Source organism: Limulus polyphemus, unplaced genomic scaffold (genome assembly GCF_000517525.1).
Source record: "Limulus polyphemus unplaced genomic scaffold, Limulus_polyphemus-2.1.2 Scaffold361, whole genome shotgun sequence".
NCBI lineage: Eukaryota > Metazoa > Arthropoda > Merostomata > Xiphosura > Limulidae > Limulus > Limulus polyphemus.
In genome coordinates this window covers 613,777-631,822 of record NW_013665971.1, presented here as the reverse complement: position 1 = coordinate 631,822, position 18,046 = coordinate 613,777, and the positions used below count along the sequence as shown (strand labels likewise).

The 18,046-nt window shown below is 30.1% G+C and overlaps 1 protein-coding gene across 1 annotated transcript in view; it reads right to left on the bottom strand.

The window, feature by feature from the left end:
- Window positions 1–295: 295 nt before the first annotated feature.
- LOC106457681 (bicaudal D-related protein homolog) overlaps window positions 296–18,046 on the bottom strand; it is a 57,626-nt gene continuing 39,875 nt past the window's right edge. The window contains exons 4-12 of the mRNA XM_013917120.2: window positions 16,646–16,762; window positions 16,121–16,267; window positions 15,026–15,211; window positions 14,360–14,503; window positions 13,847–14,056; window positions 13,055–13,180; window positions 11,207–11,343; window positions 10,796–10,916; window positions 296–8,100 (exon numbers count right to left, since the gene is read on the bottom strand). Coding sequence (XP_013772574.1) covers window positions 7,957–8,100; window positions 10,796–10,916; window positions 11,207–11,343; window positions 13,055–13,180; window positions 13,847–14,056; window positions 14,360–14,503; window positions 15,026–15,211; window positions 16,121–16,267; window positions 16,646–16,762 — 1,332 coding nt within the window. The 3' untranslated portion in view covers window positions 296–7,956. The remainder of the gene's footprint in view (window positions 8,101–10,795; window positions 10,917–11,206; window positions 11,344–13,054; window positions 13,181–13,846; window positions 14,057–14,359; window positions 14,504–15,025; window positions 15,212–16,120; window positions 16,268–16,645; window positions 16,763–18,046) is intronic.

Sequence of the window (18,046 nt, the reverse complement as noted above, 5' to 3'; positions counted from 1 at the left end):
CACTTAATTATAATAAATATAGGGTAGTAAAATCACTGGCTGAAAGGAAGTGGCAATTTTTGCTTTTCAAGCAATCAAGTGATGTTTACCATACAATGTATGCACTACATTGTATAATTTCCACAAAAAACAGCTGGAGCTAGTAGATGAAATACCAAGTACTAAACAGTTTGCACAACTAAAGATGGCAGCTAGAAGTTCATGATAAGCAATATTATAAAAATAACATGTAGAAAAAACAGAGGAATTATGAGCAGAGTTGAAGCAGATAAAAAACAGTTTTTAAGATAAAGTTTTATTGGTTTTTATGATGATCTACATTAAATACAAAGCACTGTTTATTATCTTGATCATTTTACCATTTGCTCTTGAAACTGACATAATATTTTCACATATATGTCTTTTTAGACCAATTCTTTTAATTCACATTTGAACAGATATTCTTTTAAAAACACATGATAACTTGTGTTGTCAGAGTTTTTTTCAATAAAGTGGTTGCTATGAAACAAAAACAATTAATATCTGATAGTTAGATTGTACAATAAATAACTCATAGGTTTTGCTGTAGAACACTATAATAAGTTATAATCTTTTGCATTGATACACTAGTTCTTTTATTACAATGAATTATTAGTTAAAGGCAAACCTAAAAATATTGTAATTCAGCATATGTCAAAAAATCAAGTGTATACTAATATTTCCATATTTTTACACTCTTTTTAACTATTTGAATTTCAATACCCCAATTTTTTGTGTGTGTTTGAAATGTTTGCCCAATAGTTGAAACTGTATGTGTTTTATGCACACAAAAAAATTAAATGAATATTTAAAAAAATCTTAATTATATAAAACATGAATCTAAAAATAAGGCATAGTGCAATATGTAACTTATAGCTACTAGAAAATGAGATGCTATTATTTGACAGGGAATTTTCAACATATCACTTGCAGCTAATATGATGTCTAAAGTTAAAAGAATGATACATTTTTATTGTGGACATCTTTAGCATAAACATAAAATCTAAATATGGAGATAAAGAAACTTCATAAATATGAATTTACCATTCCATCAACTAAGAACATTTTTGTTTTTCTTCATTTGCATAAACAACACTTATTCAATAATACAGTTATTTCTTGTAATGACTGTTTTTCTGGCATATTTTTTTCAGTCATATCTTGTTAATGTTTTTAAGCCATCAAAATCTCTATGTTATAACCTAATCAACATTATATAAAATCTTATAGGATGCATTAGAAACTTTATAAGTTACGGAGAAATGAACAGCATAGTTGTCCAACAATCAAACACAGAAATAACCACTAACATTCTGAGACAACCTTTAAAGTTTCAAAAACTGTATAATCACATTTCTAGATTTTCATATTAAAGAACAAACAATGCATTTTTATCAAACACACAAATTTAATAATGATATTTAACTGGTCCCTTAGGTATTTATGATAAACTGATTGATATCATTAATAATCAGTGTTACAATATTTTGCATTGATATACTACTATTGATACTTTTATAAAAATGGATGGTTGATTGTAAGACAAACCTAAAAATGTTATTATTCAGCTAATAACTTTAATCCTGGGATTTGAGAAGTTGTACTCTGGTATCACACTTCACTCTTCGTGAAGAAATATAAAATTGATTCTTTCAGATTAGTAAGAAAAACAATTCATCTTTCACATATAAATTGCTAAATAGTAATACAGAGTTTGGATGAGTAAAAATATAGTATGTAATAACCTTAGTAAAATGCAGCTTCTTTGCCCTAGAGCATGTGGTTTACAACTTTGTCAGTCTATGAGTAAATCAAAAAAATGTTTATATGTATCACTATGTGAAATACTTATGTTATAAAATTATAAAGATGGATTATGCAAGAGTAAGTTGGTTTGACTTATTCATTATGGTGGCAGTGTTCCCTATGTGGAACTTTTTTTTAATTTTTGGTTATTTTGTGTTAATGTTGTGGTTTCTTTTACATAATGTGAAAACCACTAAAACATGATTTTAAGGTACAATCATTTGTTTCACGACAAGAAGGGAAATCTTTTGTACAAATGAAAATATAGTTTATTCTGTTTTCTTTTAAGCTTATCATGGCTAAACAGCAATGTACAGCTACAGAAGTAAAGCAATGAACGTCAGATAAGCTGCCACAATGTTTATCCCAAATCTTTTGTCAAAACATATTATCCTGATGAAGATATTTGGTAGTCTCATGACTTTGTCATGTGATCTAAACAACATACAATACAACCACTATTAAAAATTTGAGGATTCCCCTGAAATGCATTATATGAATAGCCAAGGCAAATACATATGTGCAGGGATATGACACAGATGTCATGCTGTATAGCTATAGTCTCTACAGTACAATGCAGGTTATTTGAAGTCATTCATGTTCCTTTTAATCATTCTTTTTTTACTATCTCCAATATCCTCATGTAGCAGCAATTTAAAATCTCTACACTAAATAATGACCAGAAAGTTACAGCTAGTTAGCAGGGCAATGAGTACTTAAAGTATCATACACTACCTGGCTGCACCCTGTCCTAATTAAATATTGTATAAATGGCTTACTAGGCACATTAAAAGGATGAGATAACTGCATCACAAAGTAGCCTCATTAAGTGAACAAGTGCTGTTTATTTCCAGGTAGTTCACATATGGATAAATATCCATAGCTGGCCTGACTGAATAAGAAATACCCGGAAGGGAACATTGCAGCATATCCCGAGTTCATGCCCACCAAATCTATCTGGCGAAATGTACATTTGGCATCATAACAATGTACTTCGAGTGATTGTTGATGCAGTCAAAGAAAGAGTACAGAAAGCTAATGAAAAAGAGGTAGCAACTGGTTCCGGATAGTTCATCACTATTGTCAAAGAGGGTCTTGGACCAGGTAGTTACATCAGCAGTCCATGGAGAAGCAGCATATTTTCCTGTGCAAATGACTGGAAAATGTCAGTAGATCTTGAAGGGGATGGAAATTTTCCACATGAAATTGTAGTTACAAACCTCATGCCAGATATTGTTATCTGGTTGGTTAGTGATTTTTGGTGAGATGAGTGTGTCATGGAAGAATAACATCCAGGAAGGTCATGAATGAAAGTACGCCAGATTTGTTGAACTGATATCTATTTATGAGGATAGAGGATGGAAAGAGGCATGCTATCCATTTGAAGTTAGCTGCCAAGGTTTTGTTGCAACTTCACTTCGTGAATGGCTGTGAGACTTGGGATTCAGGAACAGAGTGGTAAGAGGACTGTGCAGAAGTGCAGCTGAATCAGGCTCATCATGGATATGGTTAAAGTATGTTCAGAAGAGTAGGTAGAGTAAAGTGGTGTAAAGAAAGCATGTCCATCTGGAAAGAAGATCAAGCCCAACAGTAGGAGGTGGTGTGAATATACCCCACCCCCTAAAAAAAATATCTTACTGAAGACCACAAACACATCAAGTCCAGCCAACAAAGCCACGAAGATCTGGCTTAAAAAGAGATCAAGAAGCAGCATAGTGTTTGAGATAATGTAAGTACATACCTCAAATTAATTCAAAGTGAACTGTGTTTCCAGCTTCACATAGTGAAATTTGATTTGTTGGACACAGACATACATGAAAATTTGACTCAGTTGATACACAGTACTTAATTGAATCAGAAAAGAAAACTGGATAGTTTGATTAAACATAAAAAAAATTCAAATCTAGAAGTAGGATACCATATATTTTTATAACCAAAGTTAGTAAACTTTACAAAGTCTGAGTTCATGAAAAATTAATCTAATTTACTAACTAAAGGTGTAAAATATTGCCCCAGAACCAGTTTGGGCATTTCTGACTTTGAAAATCTTGCAATAGACATATAGGTAGCACTTAATGCTGAATCTGAGTTTATAACAAAGCACAAATGCTCTAAAATTATTCAAACTTCTTCCAAGAACTATGCTAAAAAAGGAAATTATGAGACTAAACTGATTAAATCAATAAAGTCTAAAATTAAGAATGACAGTTTAATAATCACTAAAGAGGACAAAGGTAATACAACTGTAGTACTAGAAAAACAAGATTATCATGATTAAATCAATGATGTCCTTGTATCTAACAATTTCATGCTCCTAAACAAAGACTCCATCAAAAACTATAACAAAGATATTAAATATATGTTGAAGAACAACAAATGCATATGTAATGATAACCAAGCCAAGTCGTTAAGTGTTATGAACCCTCACCCACCCTGTCTGTATGGACTTCCTAAACTACCCAAAACGAATATCCTTACCATCCCTGTTATTTCCTATATTAATGCTTCTGGTTAAAAAACTATCAAAAAGCACACAATATTTTCAAAAATCTAACTGATTTCAAACCTAAGTACAGTATAAAAAACTCTATAAAAAATAAAAAATGTAGAAATACCAAATAATGTAAAAATTGTTTAGTCTGTAGTTCTTTCACCAGTATACCTGTCAAAGAATGTGTACAGATTGTTAGTGATTTATTGGGTAAAGAAAATGTAAACCCTGTAATAGCCCAGAATAAAAAAAAAATAATAACCACTTATTTAGATCAAAACTACTTCAAATTTAATGACTTGCTTGCAAAAGTCAGAAGTTTTCATAGATATTTCAAAGAAGATATTGTTTATTGATGAAAATAAGACAAAACATGTCAAATATTGGTACAGGTATATTGATGATGTGATTTGTCTTTGGTCAGGCTCCAAGTGTCAACTTGATAATTTTTTAATTCTTCTAAATTCACAAAATAAATTATTAAATATAAAATGGAATATGGCAAAAAAGAAAACATTTATTTTCTAAACTTAGATATTGACATAATAACAGCATATATTCCTTCAAAATTTTCAGAAAACTGACTTATAATGAAACCATTATAAATACTTCTTCAAAATACCCAATGTCTCACCCACTTCCCATTTTCCATACTTTTGTCACCTAAAGAATATGAAACTGAATTAAAAAGAATAAAACAAACTGCTGTCAATAATGGTTATACATCTAAGTTAATTGACCCAATTAAAAAATGAAAGGCCATTAATTTAAAATCAATAAACCCATATACTGTACCAAATGACAACAAAAACGCTAAAAAAATGGTGTAAGATAAACTACATCGGAAAACCTTATCACAAAATAAACACACCTAACAAATAAATCTACAGACCAGTCTTCTGGAAAAACAATCTGGGCAAAATGTAGTTAACTACAAAAACAATATAGAGAAATAAAGCCACAGTGGTGTTTACCAATTAACGTGCCAAGACTTCAATATATCAGACAGAAAATTCCATAGAAAAAAATGGGTTAAAGAACGTTCAAGAAGCTGGATATTGGAACAAATTGACACAACTTTTGCATCATACCTTATGAAAACTAAACACAAATTTCATCTGAAAAAAAAAATGCAAAAGTTTACACGTCTATGAAAAAGGTTAAAAAATAAATAATCTGGAAATTTTAGGAATTAACAAAAGAACGAAAACAAATCCAGACAAAATTCTAATTGATCAAATCAACTTAAGCTCCTCCCCACCGGCCTCAGTTCTTTGGTTGACCATTTAGTGCAGTTTTTACCTGATGATGCTTTACTGGTAGAACCATGCCATAATAAATGATGTATTTGTGAAATGTTCAATTGTTTTTGTTTTCCTCAATTGTGTAATTATGGAGTTTCACTAAGTACCAATGGTTTCAAGTATTAAGTACATTGTATTTTATATTATATTCATACTGTTTTGAATGTGATATATGATATCATGGAATTTTCGTAATGAAGACATTACTCCTAACATGTTAGTTTAGAATTACAAAATATTGAAGGTATGTCACCCGATTGATAACTTTCCACTTTAGAAAATATTTGACAACATAAAACATTTTTACAAAGGAGGAAGGAATGAAATAATTTCTCTTTTCATGTAATGTTAATTACCAATATGAAGTTCAGTTGTAGACAATATATAAGAGCCTTGGTTTAGTACAATTTGTATGACCAAGATGGTGGCAAGAAAACTACACCTACTTTGCAGAACAAAATCATGAATCAAATCAAATACACTACCCTGATGCAATGCGACTTAATTATAATTTGTATAAACTCAGCAAGCATCGTGACACTGGACATTTGGTAAGTGAAGGTATTCAGGGTTACATCCTATGTCATGATCTGGTATGATAATATTATTTGATTTTGGATGTTTATCAGTTCAGATCATCTTATTTTTATTAAGTTTAGAAACATTTTTTTTGTTTGTTATTACTAGTTTTCTATGTATGTAATTTAAGTAATTAACGTTAAATATTTTTTTATTACTATCCAGATTTGTATTGACATTTTCATTGTTGAATAACTGATGTATTTTTGTTTATACCCCCTCTATGAGGGTGGATTAATAAAGAAAAAAAAAACCTGAGGGTGTATTTATTTTTGCATACCAGGCAAGAGACCATAGGAATTGCATTCCCAGATGGTCTAATTAAGTGACCAGGAAGTTGACATCAATGCTGACCTAAAAGTTCAGAATATGAATATACAAGCACGGTTGTTCAAGATTGGATAAGACACATCTGGCATCATTCATGTTCACCTGAATCTAAAAACGTATGGTAGATAGTGAGCATTTTGTACTGTTAAAACTACAATTGATTCCTTGCTAAGGTAAAAATTTTATGTCACTTTCCCTATCCAGTTTAAAATGAATTCAGATAGCTTGTAGCACCACATTGACTACCATAACCATCTACACGAGTTATGTGTGTTTGTGATCACAGGTAGCTTAATCTACACCACTGACACTAATTTAACTACACGAGTAAAGCAGAATTAGCTAGCTAAAAGGCTGCAGCTGGTTAAATCAACCAGGAAATTCCAATGATAGGAGACCCTGAAGTAATAATGAAACAACAAAGACTTATCCCTCCCCAATTAGTATAATTTGATTTTATATAAACTCCATAAGAGAAATATTGTACTGAAACAAATTAACCTAGAATAGTAAAACATTATTTTTCTTTTGCATGTTTTATTTTAATTCAAATTGAATAAATGCATTTGAGTGAATTAATAATTGACATCACTGAAATCCTTTTCTCTTCATAAGAAAATCTCAAGTTAAATGAATCTGTAGTGTCATTCTGTATTTAATACAAAGTGTCTGGAAATTATGTTAACAAATTTAGTAGAGTTTGTTCCTGAATGTGTTATAACCGTTATTGGACCTGTGTTGCACTGGCATTATCATAATATTCCACGCATTATGCAATGTATCTTCATTGGCCTAATAGAGTTCTAGTAGCCATTATAGCAGAAGTTCAAGACTCTTATCTTTGAAGACAAATAAACAATTTTGTTAACATAATTTCTTCATATCTTTTGTAACTATTTTGGAAGCGAGGAGTTCTGGGACAAAAAGTCTCTCACTAACTTACTGATTCATTATTAACAAAAGAAAAACAAACAAACAATAACTTTCACTCAACCAAAGCTATTTAAAACTAACTAATTTTAAAATATGATCTATAGCTAAGACTTCAAATGACAACAATTTTTCAAGTTGATTCCATAATACTAAAACTTTTATACTTCTCTTTTAATGATGTTGAAAAAATTAACTAAGCAGCACTTTTGCTTTCAAAGAAAAAAAAAAGCTTCTAGTTTGACAAATAGAAAGAATAAATTAAATTTTGAAATGAAATGTAAAAGCCATCTATCTTTCTATCTTGAAAACATCCAATTCTTTACGTTCTCACCTATACACTATATACAGAGAAAAAAAAATCCACATTTTTTACAAATACTCTAAGTTTTAAATTACTGAAAATACAGTAATTTCAATCACAGTAAAATAGTGAGAAACTCAACAGCTCTCTCTGAAAAGTTTTATGTACTTTCTAATGAACACTGGTCTAGATGGTCACCTCCAAAGTTTAAAGAGTTTGCCCTTGTTTGTATTTGACAGGTGGGATTGAGGATGGTTTCCCACTTTCTTTTTATCTTCTTGTTCTTGATTCTTTAGCTTAGATTTTAGCTGCTCATCTAAAAGGATCTGCATGTCCACCTGTTAATGAAAAGAAAAGAAATTTAAAATAAGGCTTAAGATATTATAGCAATGTTTTAAGACAAGCAAAATAAACTAATCAATATATCACCTTTCTTTGTAGAATATGAAACATCAGATATATTTCTAAGTTTTGTTTTTGGGTCTCAGTTAGTTACATATATATTAATTTTTTACCTCAAACTTTACAATAGTTTCTGCTTTTGTGGTGTGTATTTCTTAAATATATGAATATTTTTCAAGATATTGATAAGATTAACAGTACTTTAACTTGGAAAAAAAACTAGCTTCACAAATTAAAAGAAAAAATAACCTATTCTTTCAGACCTCTAAATTTTGCCTCAACATATAAAGTTTATAAACATAGAAGAATAGAGAAACAGATATTGTGACTTTGCAGTAGTTATGATGCCATATTACTGGTTCATTATGCAGCTCTAGCTTAGAGTGTTATCTATTTTCTCTGACTTTCGTGGCCATGGAATTATCTGAAACAGCTTGAGAAGAGGTAAATTAATTTAAGTCAAACTGGAATAGAAATTTAAGTTTTGAAATTTATGATATTTTTTGTGTATGAAATATACTTGGAGTTTCTTTTCCTTGTAGCTTAGAAAGATGAAAATTTCTTATTCACCAAAATGTTCAATATTTATATGTATTCATGGTATATGTAATACAGTTAATGTACAAATAAGCAGCTTTGAAATGCAGTGACCTTACTGTTAAACTAGTCACACGTTGTCAAAGAATATTCTCTCTTTAATGTTTCTGAACTTTCCTATGTAAGGCATTACTGGAAAATTACTTAGGCTTGTACTAGTGAATTCTATAGTGACATTAGTATGTCAGGGTTTAGCTTGAGGAATTCCTGGAGACTATGTCCTCCCAATTATTACTCATGGAATGACCAAGTGATGTGTATGAAAAATGTACTCTGGGGGGAGTTAGCCCTATTGGAAGATGTACTTAGTAGTTAATTCTCTCAGTTCTTTTCAGATTTTATTTTTTAGCCTTATTCAGAATTTCTTCTTCTTAAGATCTCTCAACAATTAGAGAGAAGTGTTTTTGTATTATTTCAAAACTTGGGCCCAGTCTTTTCCTTCAATTCAATCACTAAGAAAATTCAAGTTTAATTCTTCTGAACCTCTGGTCAAAGTTAGTACTTTTCTTACCAGTAGATAATCACTGTAACTGGGAACATGAAACTTTGGTGAAATTTATCTTTAAATCAGACTAAATATTAAATGAAGTATGGTGTGATGTTCTTCTTTCTTTCTAAATATTTTTCAGACAGAAAAGTCTTCAGTATAACTTTTATAACTAACTAAAAGAGTTATGTCCACTTTTTTTTTCTTAATGTGAAGTTGCATGTATCTAAATATTAGTTTACATATACAAAATAAATCCTTAAATTTGTAGATATTTGCATTTGGGTTATTCACATACTTGAAGTAACCTGACATTTGGTCCTTAGTAGCAATTTGGGGGTTAGAGTACAAATTGGATGTCGACTTTCAGGAAAATGCAAGACAACATCTCATATTTTTAATCTTGCTCTTTTTGTTGTAAATGATAGGATGTTATAAGCTGGGATTTTCAGCTTGGATAACATAGCAATGATTTATGTTCTGGTATTGATGTTGTTAGAATAACTAAATCAAGTTGGAATATTTCCAAGTAACATAGATTACCTAAGTAATCTTAAAAAATATAAGGCATTAGTTGGAAAATGTTCTTACTGAACTAAATAATATATAATTTGGGCAAATTTTATATTTTAAATTTTGAGAACTAGCTCAGAGGGAATATATGCATCTCATAAAAAAAAACATAGCTGGTTGGATCTTGTGTATTTGCAGACTATATGCCATCATCTTGTTACCATGCTTTGATGTTCAATTTAATAACCCTTATTGTTAACTCGCTCTACACTTTGGTGAATCACACATATATCTTACAACCTAGAACAATGTGCTTTCCAAGCATCATAACTCAATTTTACTTAAACATGTTGTTCTAGAAAGATTAACCATATTTAATGAGTGTACCACCAAGACATTTACCCTGCTAGTTGCATGTCAATATTTAAAAATTCTATTGCACCTATATAAAATAGAAAAGTTGGTTGGTTGTTGATAAGCACAAAGCTACACAATGAACTATCTGTGCTCTACCCCCCACAGGTATAGAAACCTGATTTTTTACTTACTAATGAGCCATTGGGGGCAAAACTGAAAAGAGTAAAACTATTTAGCTCTACACAATTTTTTTTTTATGAGGCTATTGGAAATAATTTATATGATCAATATCAAATTTTATAGTTAAATTCAAAACTTAAAGAGAAGCAAAAAATAAAAACAAGAAAAAGGAAACTGAATAAATAAAGTTGCTTAAACATTTGTTTAACAACAAGTAAAAGCCTGGAATGGTCTATTCTTTCACTGGGGTGTGTGTCTGTGAGCCAGTAAAACACTTAAATACACCAGTTCAGAGAAAAAGGAAAGTTATTTAAACAAGCAACAAGTATAAACATCAACATTTTAACTAAACAATTTTTAGGCCGACAAGGTTTCGTTCACCAGAAAGGTTGACAGCTTCACTTCACTTTGATACAAGTTTGATAAAACTGTACCTTCTTTTTCCGATTATCCATTTGAAGAGAAAAACTTTAAATTACAAAAACAACAGCCATTACCTGCCACTGTTCTAATTGTTGGGAGAGTTCCACTTTTTGTTGAATGGCTTCCATTAGCTGGCTGTTGATATGCATCATGTCAATTCTTGTTTTGGCTAGTTGAATCTCAACAGCATTTTTCCTGTATAAGACAATGACAAATGAAAAGCACATGTTTATGCTCAACTGCAGAAATGAGATTAAACTCCTATTATTTAAATATTTTCTCATGAAACTATATTCACTATTAAATGTTTTATAAATGTATGACAATTCTAATTACTACAATTTTTTTCCTAATGATAACAGCTTATTTCATAAAACATTTATTTTGTATCAGTCTAAGTTTTACAGAGTGGTATAAAAAGGCGCAAGTATGTGTACCTGCATTTTATATTAATTTCAAAATAAAAAAGAGGAAAACATATTAACCTTTCAACAGCTCCATCACGGACTTCCCAAGCTTTCTTAACAATTTCATCTTTAGCAATTTTACTATTGCTAATATCATCACGCAGCTGGTCTCTCTCTTCTTTAAGAACAGCTACATCTCTTTCTTGGATGATTACCTGAACATAATGAACAAGAAATTTTATTTATGTTTCATATCATAATATAGTTTTCACTCAGACAGAACCAGTTGAAGTTTTTATATTGCATATTTATAGTGGTATACAAATAAATCAAATGATTTAGTAGCTTATATGTTTTCATCTTTAGAAATGTTTATTAACAAAGAACAAAACACCTTCTGGTATTTTTTAAAATTAAAACATTTAAAAATTTGAAATTAAGGAAACTAGCTGTTAATAATGAGTTTGCATAAACAAATACCAGAAATAAATCTACTGTTACCTGAAGTTCAACATATTCTCAAGTTGGAAAATGCAAAAAATATCAAAAGAAGACTTATAATTATTTTTAAACTTTATTCTTAACAAGCCCAGTTTCAGTGGTAAGCCTTAAGGTCTTATGAAAATAAAAATAGGGTTTCTTAGATAACCCATTGTGTAGCTTTACACTTAACTACAAAACAAATAAAAAATCCCAATATACAATATATACATCTGTAGTTTAATGTCTCACGACTGCAGTAAACAGCATTTTGAACAATAAAATCATATGTGTGACCTAGCCAATTTGATAAGGTTTCATTTCAAGTTAATGTTGCTCTCATTGACATATATCGAGAAAATTTTAATTGAAAGTTAATACTGTCATTTAAGAAAATTAAAAAAATCATTGATAATCTTTTATTTTAATATAAAAACAAACTTTCTTGCATAAAAGACATCATGTTTAAAATATAAATAGACCTTAACTGAGATACAGTTGAAAGAGCTACTTATTTCATTTTTTTTTAAATATATTCAGACAGTTTTTCTAAATTTGTGAGCATGTAGTTAGCAGTTTCGTGGTAAACCAGATACACAAATGTTAGAAACTTGCACTAATTATCTTGCATAGGCAAAATGCTACATACTACAACAATTATTCCATAAAAGCTTGTACCTCCTTGACCCTATTTTTGTGTCATGACTCCTTGGGTGAAGTTATGCTCATTTCAAATACAGAGAATTGTAAAAACTAGTATGAGTTGAGGTTCTCTCTATTTGTATATATTTATTTGAAATTATAGGTAATCTCAAGGAATGTGAGATACCACACTAGGACCTCTGCCTGACATATCTCCATGATTCTGGATCTATTTCTTGATTTGGTCTTTGTCTGGTATAGATGTTTGACTTTTTTTTTCCACCCCAGCAGCCAATGAGAACTCACACAACAGAATACAGCTGGCTAGAAAGTTAAGTCTCGCACTGTGAATAAAGATGCTATTTATATGTTAACTTGTATTTGTTTTAGTTTTTCTCTTCTGTCCATGTTGAAATATTACTCTGCATACCATTTCCAGAACCTGTGTTCTGTGGATACTTATTATTTTTTGTAAGATATCAGTGTATCTGACTACCACAACTGTACATACAGACACACATCTGGTCAAAAGTTGTTACAACAGTAGGGGAAAATATTTATCAAGAACACATCACAGAATTGTAATATTTGTCTGCTATAACATTACAGTACTTTAGGTTGCAGTTTCCTACCTTCTAAGTACTGAAATTACATGAGATTGCAGTTAAACAAATAATATTGTTAATTACTTTAAAAATAATACTTTTTTGTTAACATGGTGGGAATAGAACTATGTAACTGGGTTTATTATACTATATTAGCAAATTTCTTTAAAAGTTTATAACTCTATTTAAAGTATTACACCTTTTTTGTAAGCTCAGACACATGTTCTTCCATCTTTTTCAGTTCATCGGTTTTTATTTTGAGATCCTTCTGAACTTTTTCTAACAAGTCTCTCTCGTGGGCAATAGTCTGGCAAGCTGAACAAGGCTAGAAATTAAGATTTTTTTTAAATTTATATTACAGATGGATAAGTCCATTCAACTCATACATAAAAACTTTTGGCAAAATATTTAGTTTTTCCACAATGCCAATAATTTTGATTCAAGATTACTAAGGATTGGCAATATATTATTGTCATTGCAAGAAGACTTGTATTTCATAACTTCCTTAAACATTTCCCACACAAGATAAAAAGATTTTTTTAAAGTAACTTATCTTCACTTTCACTCATTCATGATATGCTTTTATTAATTTTATCATATATCTATATAGATATATTTACAGAGAGATACACACTTCTTTTTATTTCAATAATATACAAATACAAATATGGCTCTTATATTAATTCAGTCATTAATTCTATTTGATATTCTTATGAAACATTAATATTGTTTGTTTTTACTTCAAAAACATATACAGTTTATATTAATTTATTTGCAACTTCTGTTTAATATGTTTATTAAATATTTACATTATCTATTTCTACTTTAAGAATACATGCAATTAAAAATATGGTTTAATCTAATGGTATTTTAAAACAGCTAAACATTTTACACTTTATATATCTTAGTGTTAACTATGAAATATCATTTATACAAAACCTGACAATCTCAATAAAGAAATCATCATAGATAAAATTATTTAAATACATACTGTTTCACTATAATTGGCTAAAAGATCATGCATAAGGTCTCTTAATTCTTTGAGAACTGCCATTATCATTCCAACACGCATATTTTGAGCCTGCACATCCTCTGGTGATGATGAAATGCCACTATCCACTGACAAGCTATCTCGCCTTCTTTTCAAATCTTCACAGAGTCGTTTGATCTGGTTGTAGATCTCTACTAGTTCTTGACGAAACTACAGATAAAATACTGAAATACTTAATATGCTGATAATATTCCATTTACTGTAAATTACTCTCAAGATATACGAAACTTCTACGTTAATTTTCCATCTTCTCCATATACATAGTCATCCACAATGTTAGCTCAGAGCTTAAATCAGTTTTTATAACAACTTAATAAATTGTTAATGCATAGTTCTTAAAAAATCCATTTTCATGATTATATTTCAATTTTTAATTTCTACAGTGATTATAAACAGAACAAAATTAATAAACATTTTCAGTGAGTTAATATCATATAATAGGAATATTTTTACCTTCCAGCCATCTTCTGAATCTGGAATTGAAAATCCTGTAAACGTAATCATTTCAGAATCTTCACATTCAGCATCTTCATATTCCAAGTCACCATGAAAACCAATTGATGATCCTGGCTGAGACTGTGGCCCACTTCTCCCATTCTGTTATTTGGCAAAAAATTATGTATTAAATATATTAGATGATTTGATTAACTGTTTAAGTAAATGTGTGTGTAACTTTTAGGAACTGTTAGGTTAGCAAATATTTTATTTTGCCATCTTTTTTTATAATTTACATGCAGTATCTTAAAATCTGAAAATATGATTCTCAAACAAAACTAGTTAAAGTACATGGGCTGAATGAAACAAAACAAAAAAAACGAAAAACAAATGTATAAATAGTATCAAAAGTGCCACATTTCCTACATTAATTAACATGATTATCAGTGATGCTCCAATCATATATTTTTATCATAAAAATAAATGTATTTAATATTTTAAATGAGCAAGATTACTTAATCTTCAGTTTGTTTTTAATATTAATTATTCTATTCTTCACAAGGTGTTAAAGCCCATGAAAAAAACAAAACATTTTTTGCAAATAATTTGGTTTAATTAAACAAATCAGACATTTCAACTTCAAACATTTTTTTTACCCTTTAAAAGCACTGACAATGTTTATACCTGACTTCCATTTAGTGATCTCAACTCATCTTCTACAGAAGAGTGTGATGACATTTCAATTTCATTGAATATTGATGTCTGTCCAAAACTTGGGGAGCTGCATCTTTTTAGTAGAGTGTCCAGCTTAGCTTGGAGCTGAACATTGCCGTGTCTGAGTTCTTCAATATCTCTTTTTTGATTACGGATCTACAAAACAAAGCATTATATACCATGTTTTGTTTACATTTTTATCTAAATTTATAACAATTATTATTCTACAGGATGTATTTATAATTCGAACTTCTAGTCAACCAATTATTTGTTGGCTGGAAAAATATAAGAAATTCTATCATAAAATACTCCTCTGGCTGGAAAAGGCTAAATCTCATTGTTTAAAAGTCAATTTCTGGCTGGAAAAAATAAAAATAGCAGTTCTTATTCATAAATGTATAAAACAATCATCCAAGAATGAGTTTTAAGCATGCAAAAATTAATTTGCCATCATCTGCACATCAGTCCACTAGTAATGCTACACGTCTGCTTAACATATTCCAACAGTTGTTTGTGGGCTTTCTTCAAGAAAATTCTTTGCATAATTATAAGACACAAACATTTTTTCATCCCCAAAACACTAATGATATCAAACATATAGACAAAGAATGTCACATACCAAAACAATGTGGTATAAAGAAGTAGAAACAACATAAAACAATCATAGAAACAATATTGAAATGACCACCTTAAGTGTGTTAATTATTAAGATTCTAATATCAGTAATTTCCTCTCTAGGAGAAGGGGAGTCAGTACTTTCATATGTTAAGCATGTGCTGTACATGTATATAAAATGCAGTATCTTTTAGCAAACAAGTCATTAAAAAATTTTCGTTAATTTCGTTAATTGTTTAATGATCTTATTTCTTAGTAAAAACATAAATATCAGATTATGCAACACAACATTTGCAAAGAAGTTTGTTCTAAAGTCATGCTGCATGTTTTATAATTGTATGCTTCCTATAATTTTGGAATTAAAATTGAAAAGAGTGCAATATAGCTTCATTGGCTGAAAGACAACAACTACTGATTTTTTGTCTAAGTGCCAAATTCTGAGAAATTCACCTGTTGCTCCTGTTCTTTGTTACTACATTCCAGCATGATGATCCGATCACCAGATTCTTCTAAAGACAAGCTGAGATTCTCACGTTCCTCTCCAAGTCCTTCAATTCTTCTTTCCAAATCACATTTTCTCTCAGTAAGAATATCAATCTAGGAGGAGATCGTACATTTGAAAAAAAAATTTAAATAAATAACTATTATGCATTTTATGGCTAAACTTAGAGCAATCAAAGTGAATGAATTCAACTGAATAAATTTTTTCTTTTGCTGTAGTTAAAACCTATCAAAAAATTAATCAATTAATTTAAAAATAAATATCATGGTTTTTCAGGATTGACTGTCAAATCAATTTCATTGCACAGTTCAAAGTTCATGAAAAAAAACTACATATTTCACATGGACTATATACACAAAATTTAAACAAATCATAAGTGTCAAATGCACATATTGTAATGTGTAGTGATTATATAAATAGAAATGGAAAATGTATAGCTTACTATTTAGCTTGGTACAAAAGCAGACGCTTACCTCTTCCCTAAGCCCTTCCAACTGGGATACATGGTCAGTGAAATTAGAGCTTCGAACAGTGAACTGTTGGCGTAATGACCTCAGCTGGCTTGTTAGTTGCTCTTCTGTCTTGGTGGCCTAGAACAGTACATATTATTATTATTATTATTATAGGTGTTTACTAACAACGTAGAGTAGATCAATAACTCAATCAAATTTTGTTGTTGTTTGGTGTAAATTATCTCTTTTGTTATCAACTGTTGCATTATGTTGTCTTGCACCTAATCTGGGAGCTGTTAGTAAGGCCTAGGTCTGTCTTTGTTACAGCACAAGGCTGAAGAAAGGAGTATCTGCATTGTGCAAGGATTAAGCCCAAAATTCTTGTATTATAAAGCCTTAGACTTATGCATACTGCCAAGCGAGCAGGAGGACACCTGACTCAGAGACCATGACGTTCCCCAAGGCTAATCTAGCAACATAGGCTAATTGTTGTGTTCCATAAGATAATTAAACTTATCTTCCATACACATAATTGTTTTCATTACACAATTACATCTCCTTTCTCTGTGAAAAGTCTAAACAACTCAGTATGACTGGCCAGTTTTCACCAAGTTTCATAATGCAAGTATGCATTAGTCTATTATTGTCCTTCCTTGTTATTATCAAGATACATAAAATCATATGTAAATATTTTTCTGCTTCAGGATATAAAAAAATAATCCAGGATTTTCCTGTTACATCAGATAACAACTGTATTCATAAGTCTTCTAATAAGTAAACCTTGCTGGCCTTTTGCATTTATGTTGTAACCTTTTTTTTCTAATAGTGACTTTAAGAAATGCATTATTGTGCTAAAAGAACAGCACCATTAAAATCATATTTTACTCTTAGTTTTTGCACTTTTAGTGAATATAAAGATGAAGTGACTGTTGTTATGAATAGCTTCCAATAATATCATCTAGATCTAATTATTAATTAGTTAATACTTTTTATTAGAAGATACTAATTACTACTTAGTTGATATCCTATGTTTTGACTGCTGATCTGCTGCTGTCCTCAGGGGAGTCATGAAAAGGAGATGAGGTTCAATCCTGGGCTTGTGAGAAAAGCAGGGGCTCTAACCAACTATCTGGGCTCTCACCCAAAACTTCTATCAAAACAGCTGCAGATTAACCATCAAACAATAGGATATAAGCTAATTAGTAAGTTGTATCTAGCAATAAAAATTTGAATTAGTATTTAATTTGTAATCAGACTTAGGTGACTTTGTAGGCTACTAACCATGACAACAATTGATATCTGGTTGCCACAACCTAAGGTAAGTACCATGTAGTGATGTTCCCAAGTTTTACTTTTCAGTGGTTTTTGTACAGTTTCTTGTGTGTGTGTGTGTATATATATATATATATATATACACACACA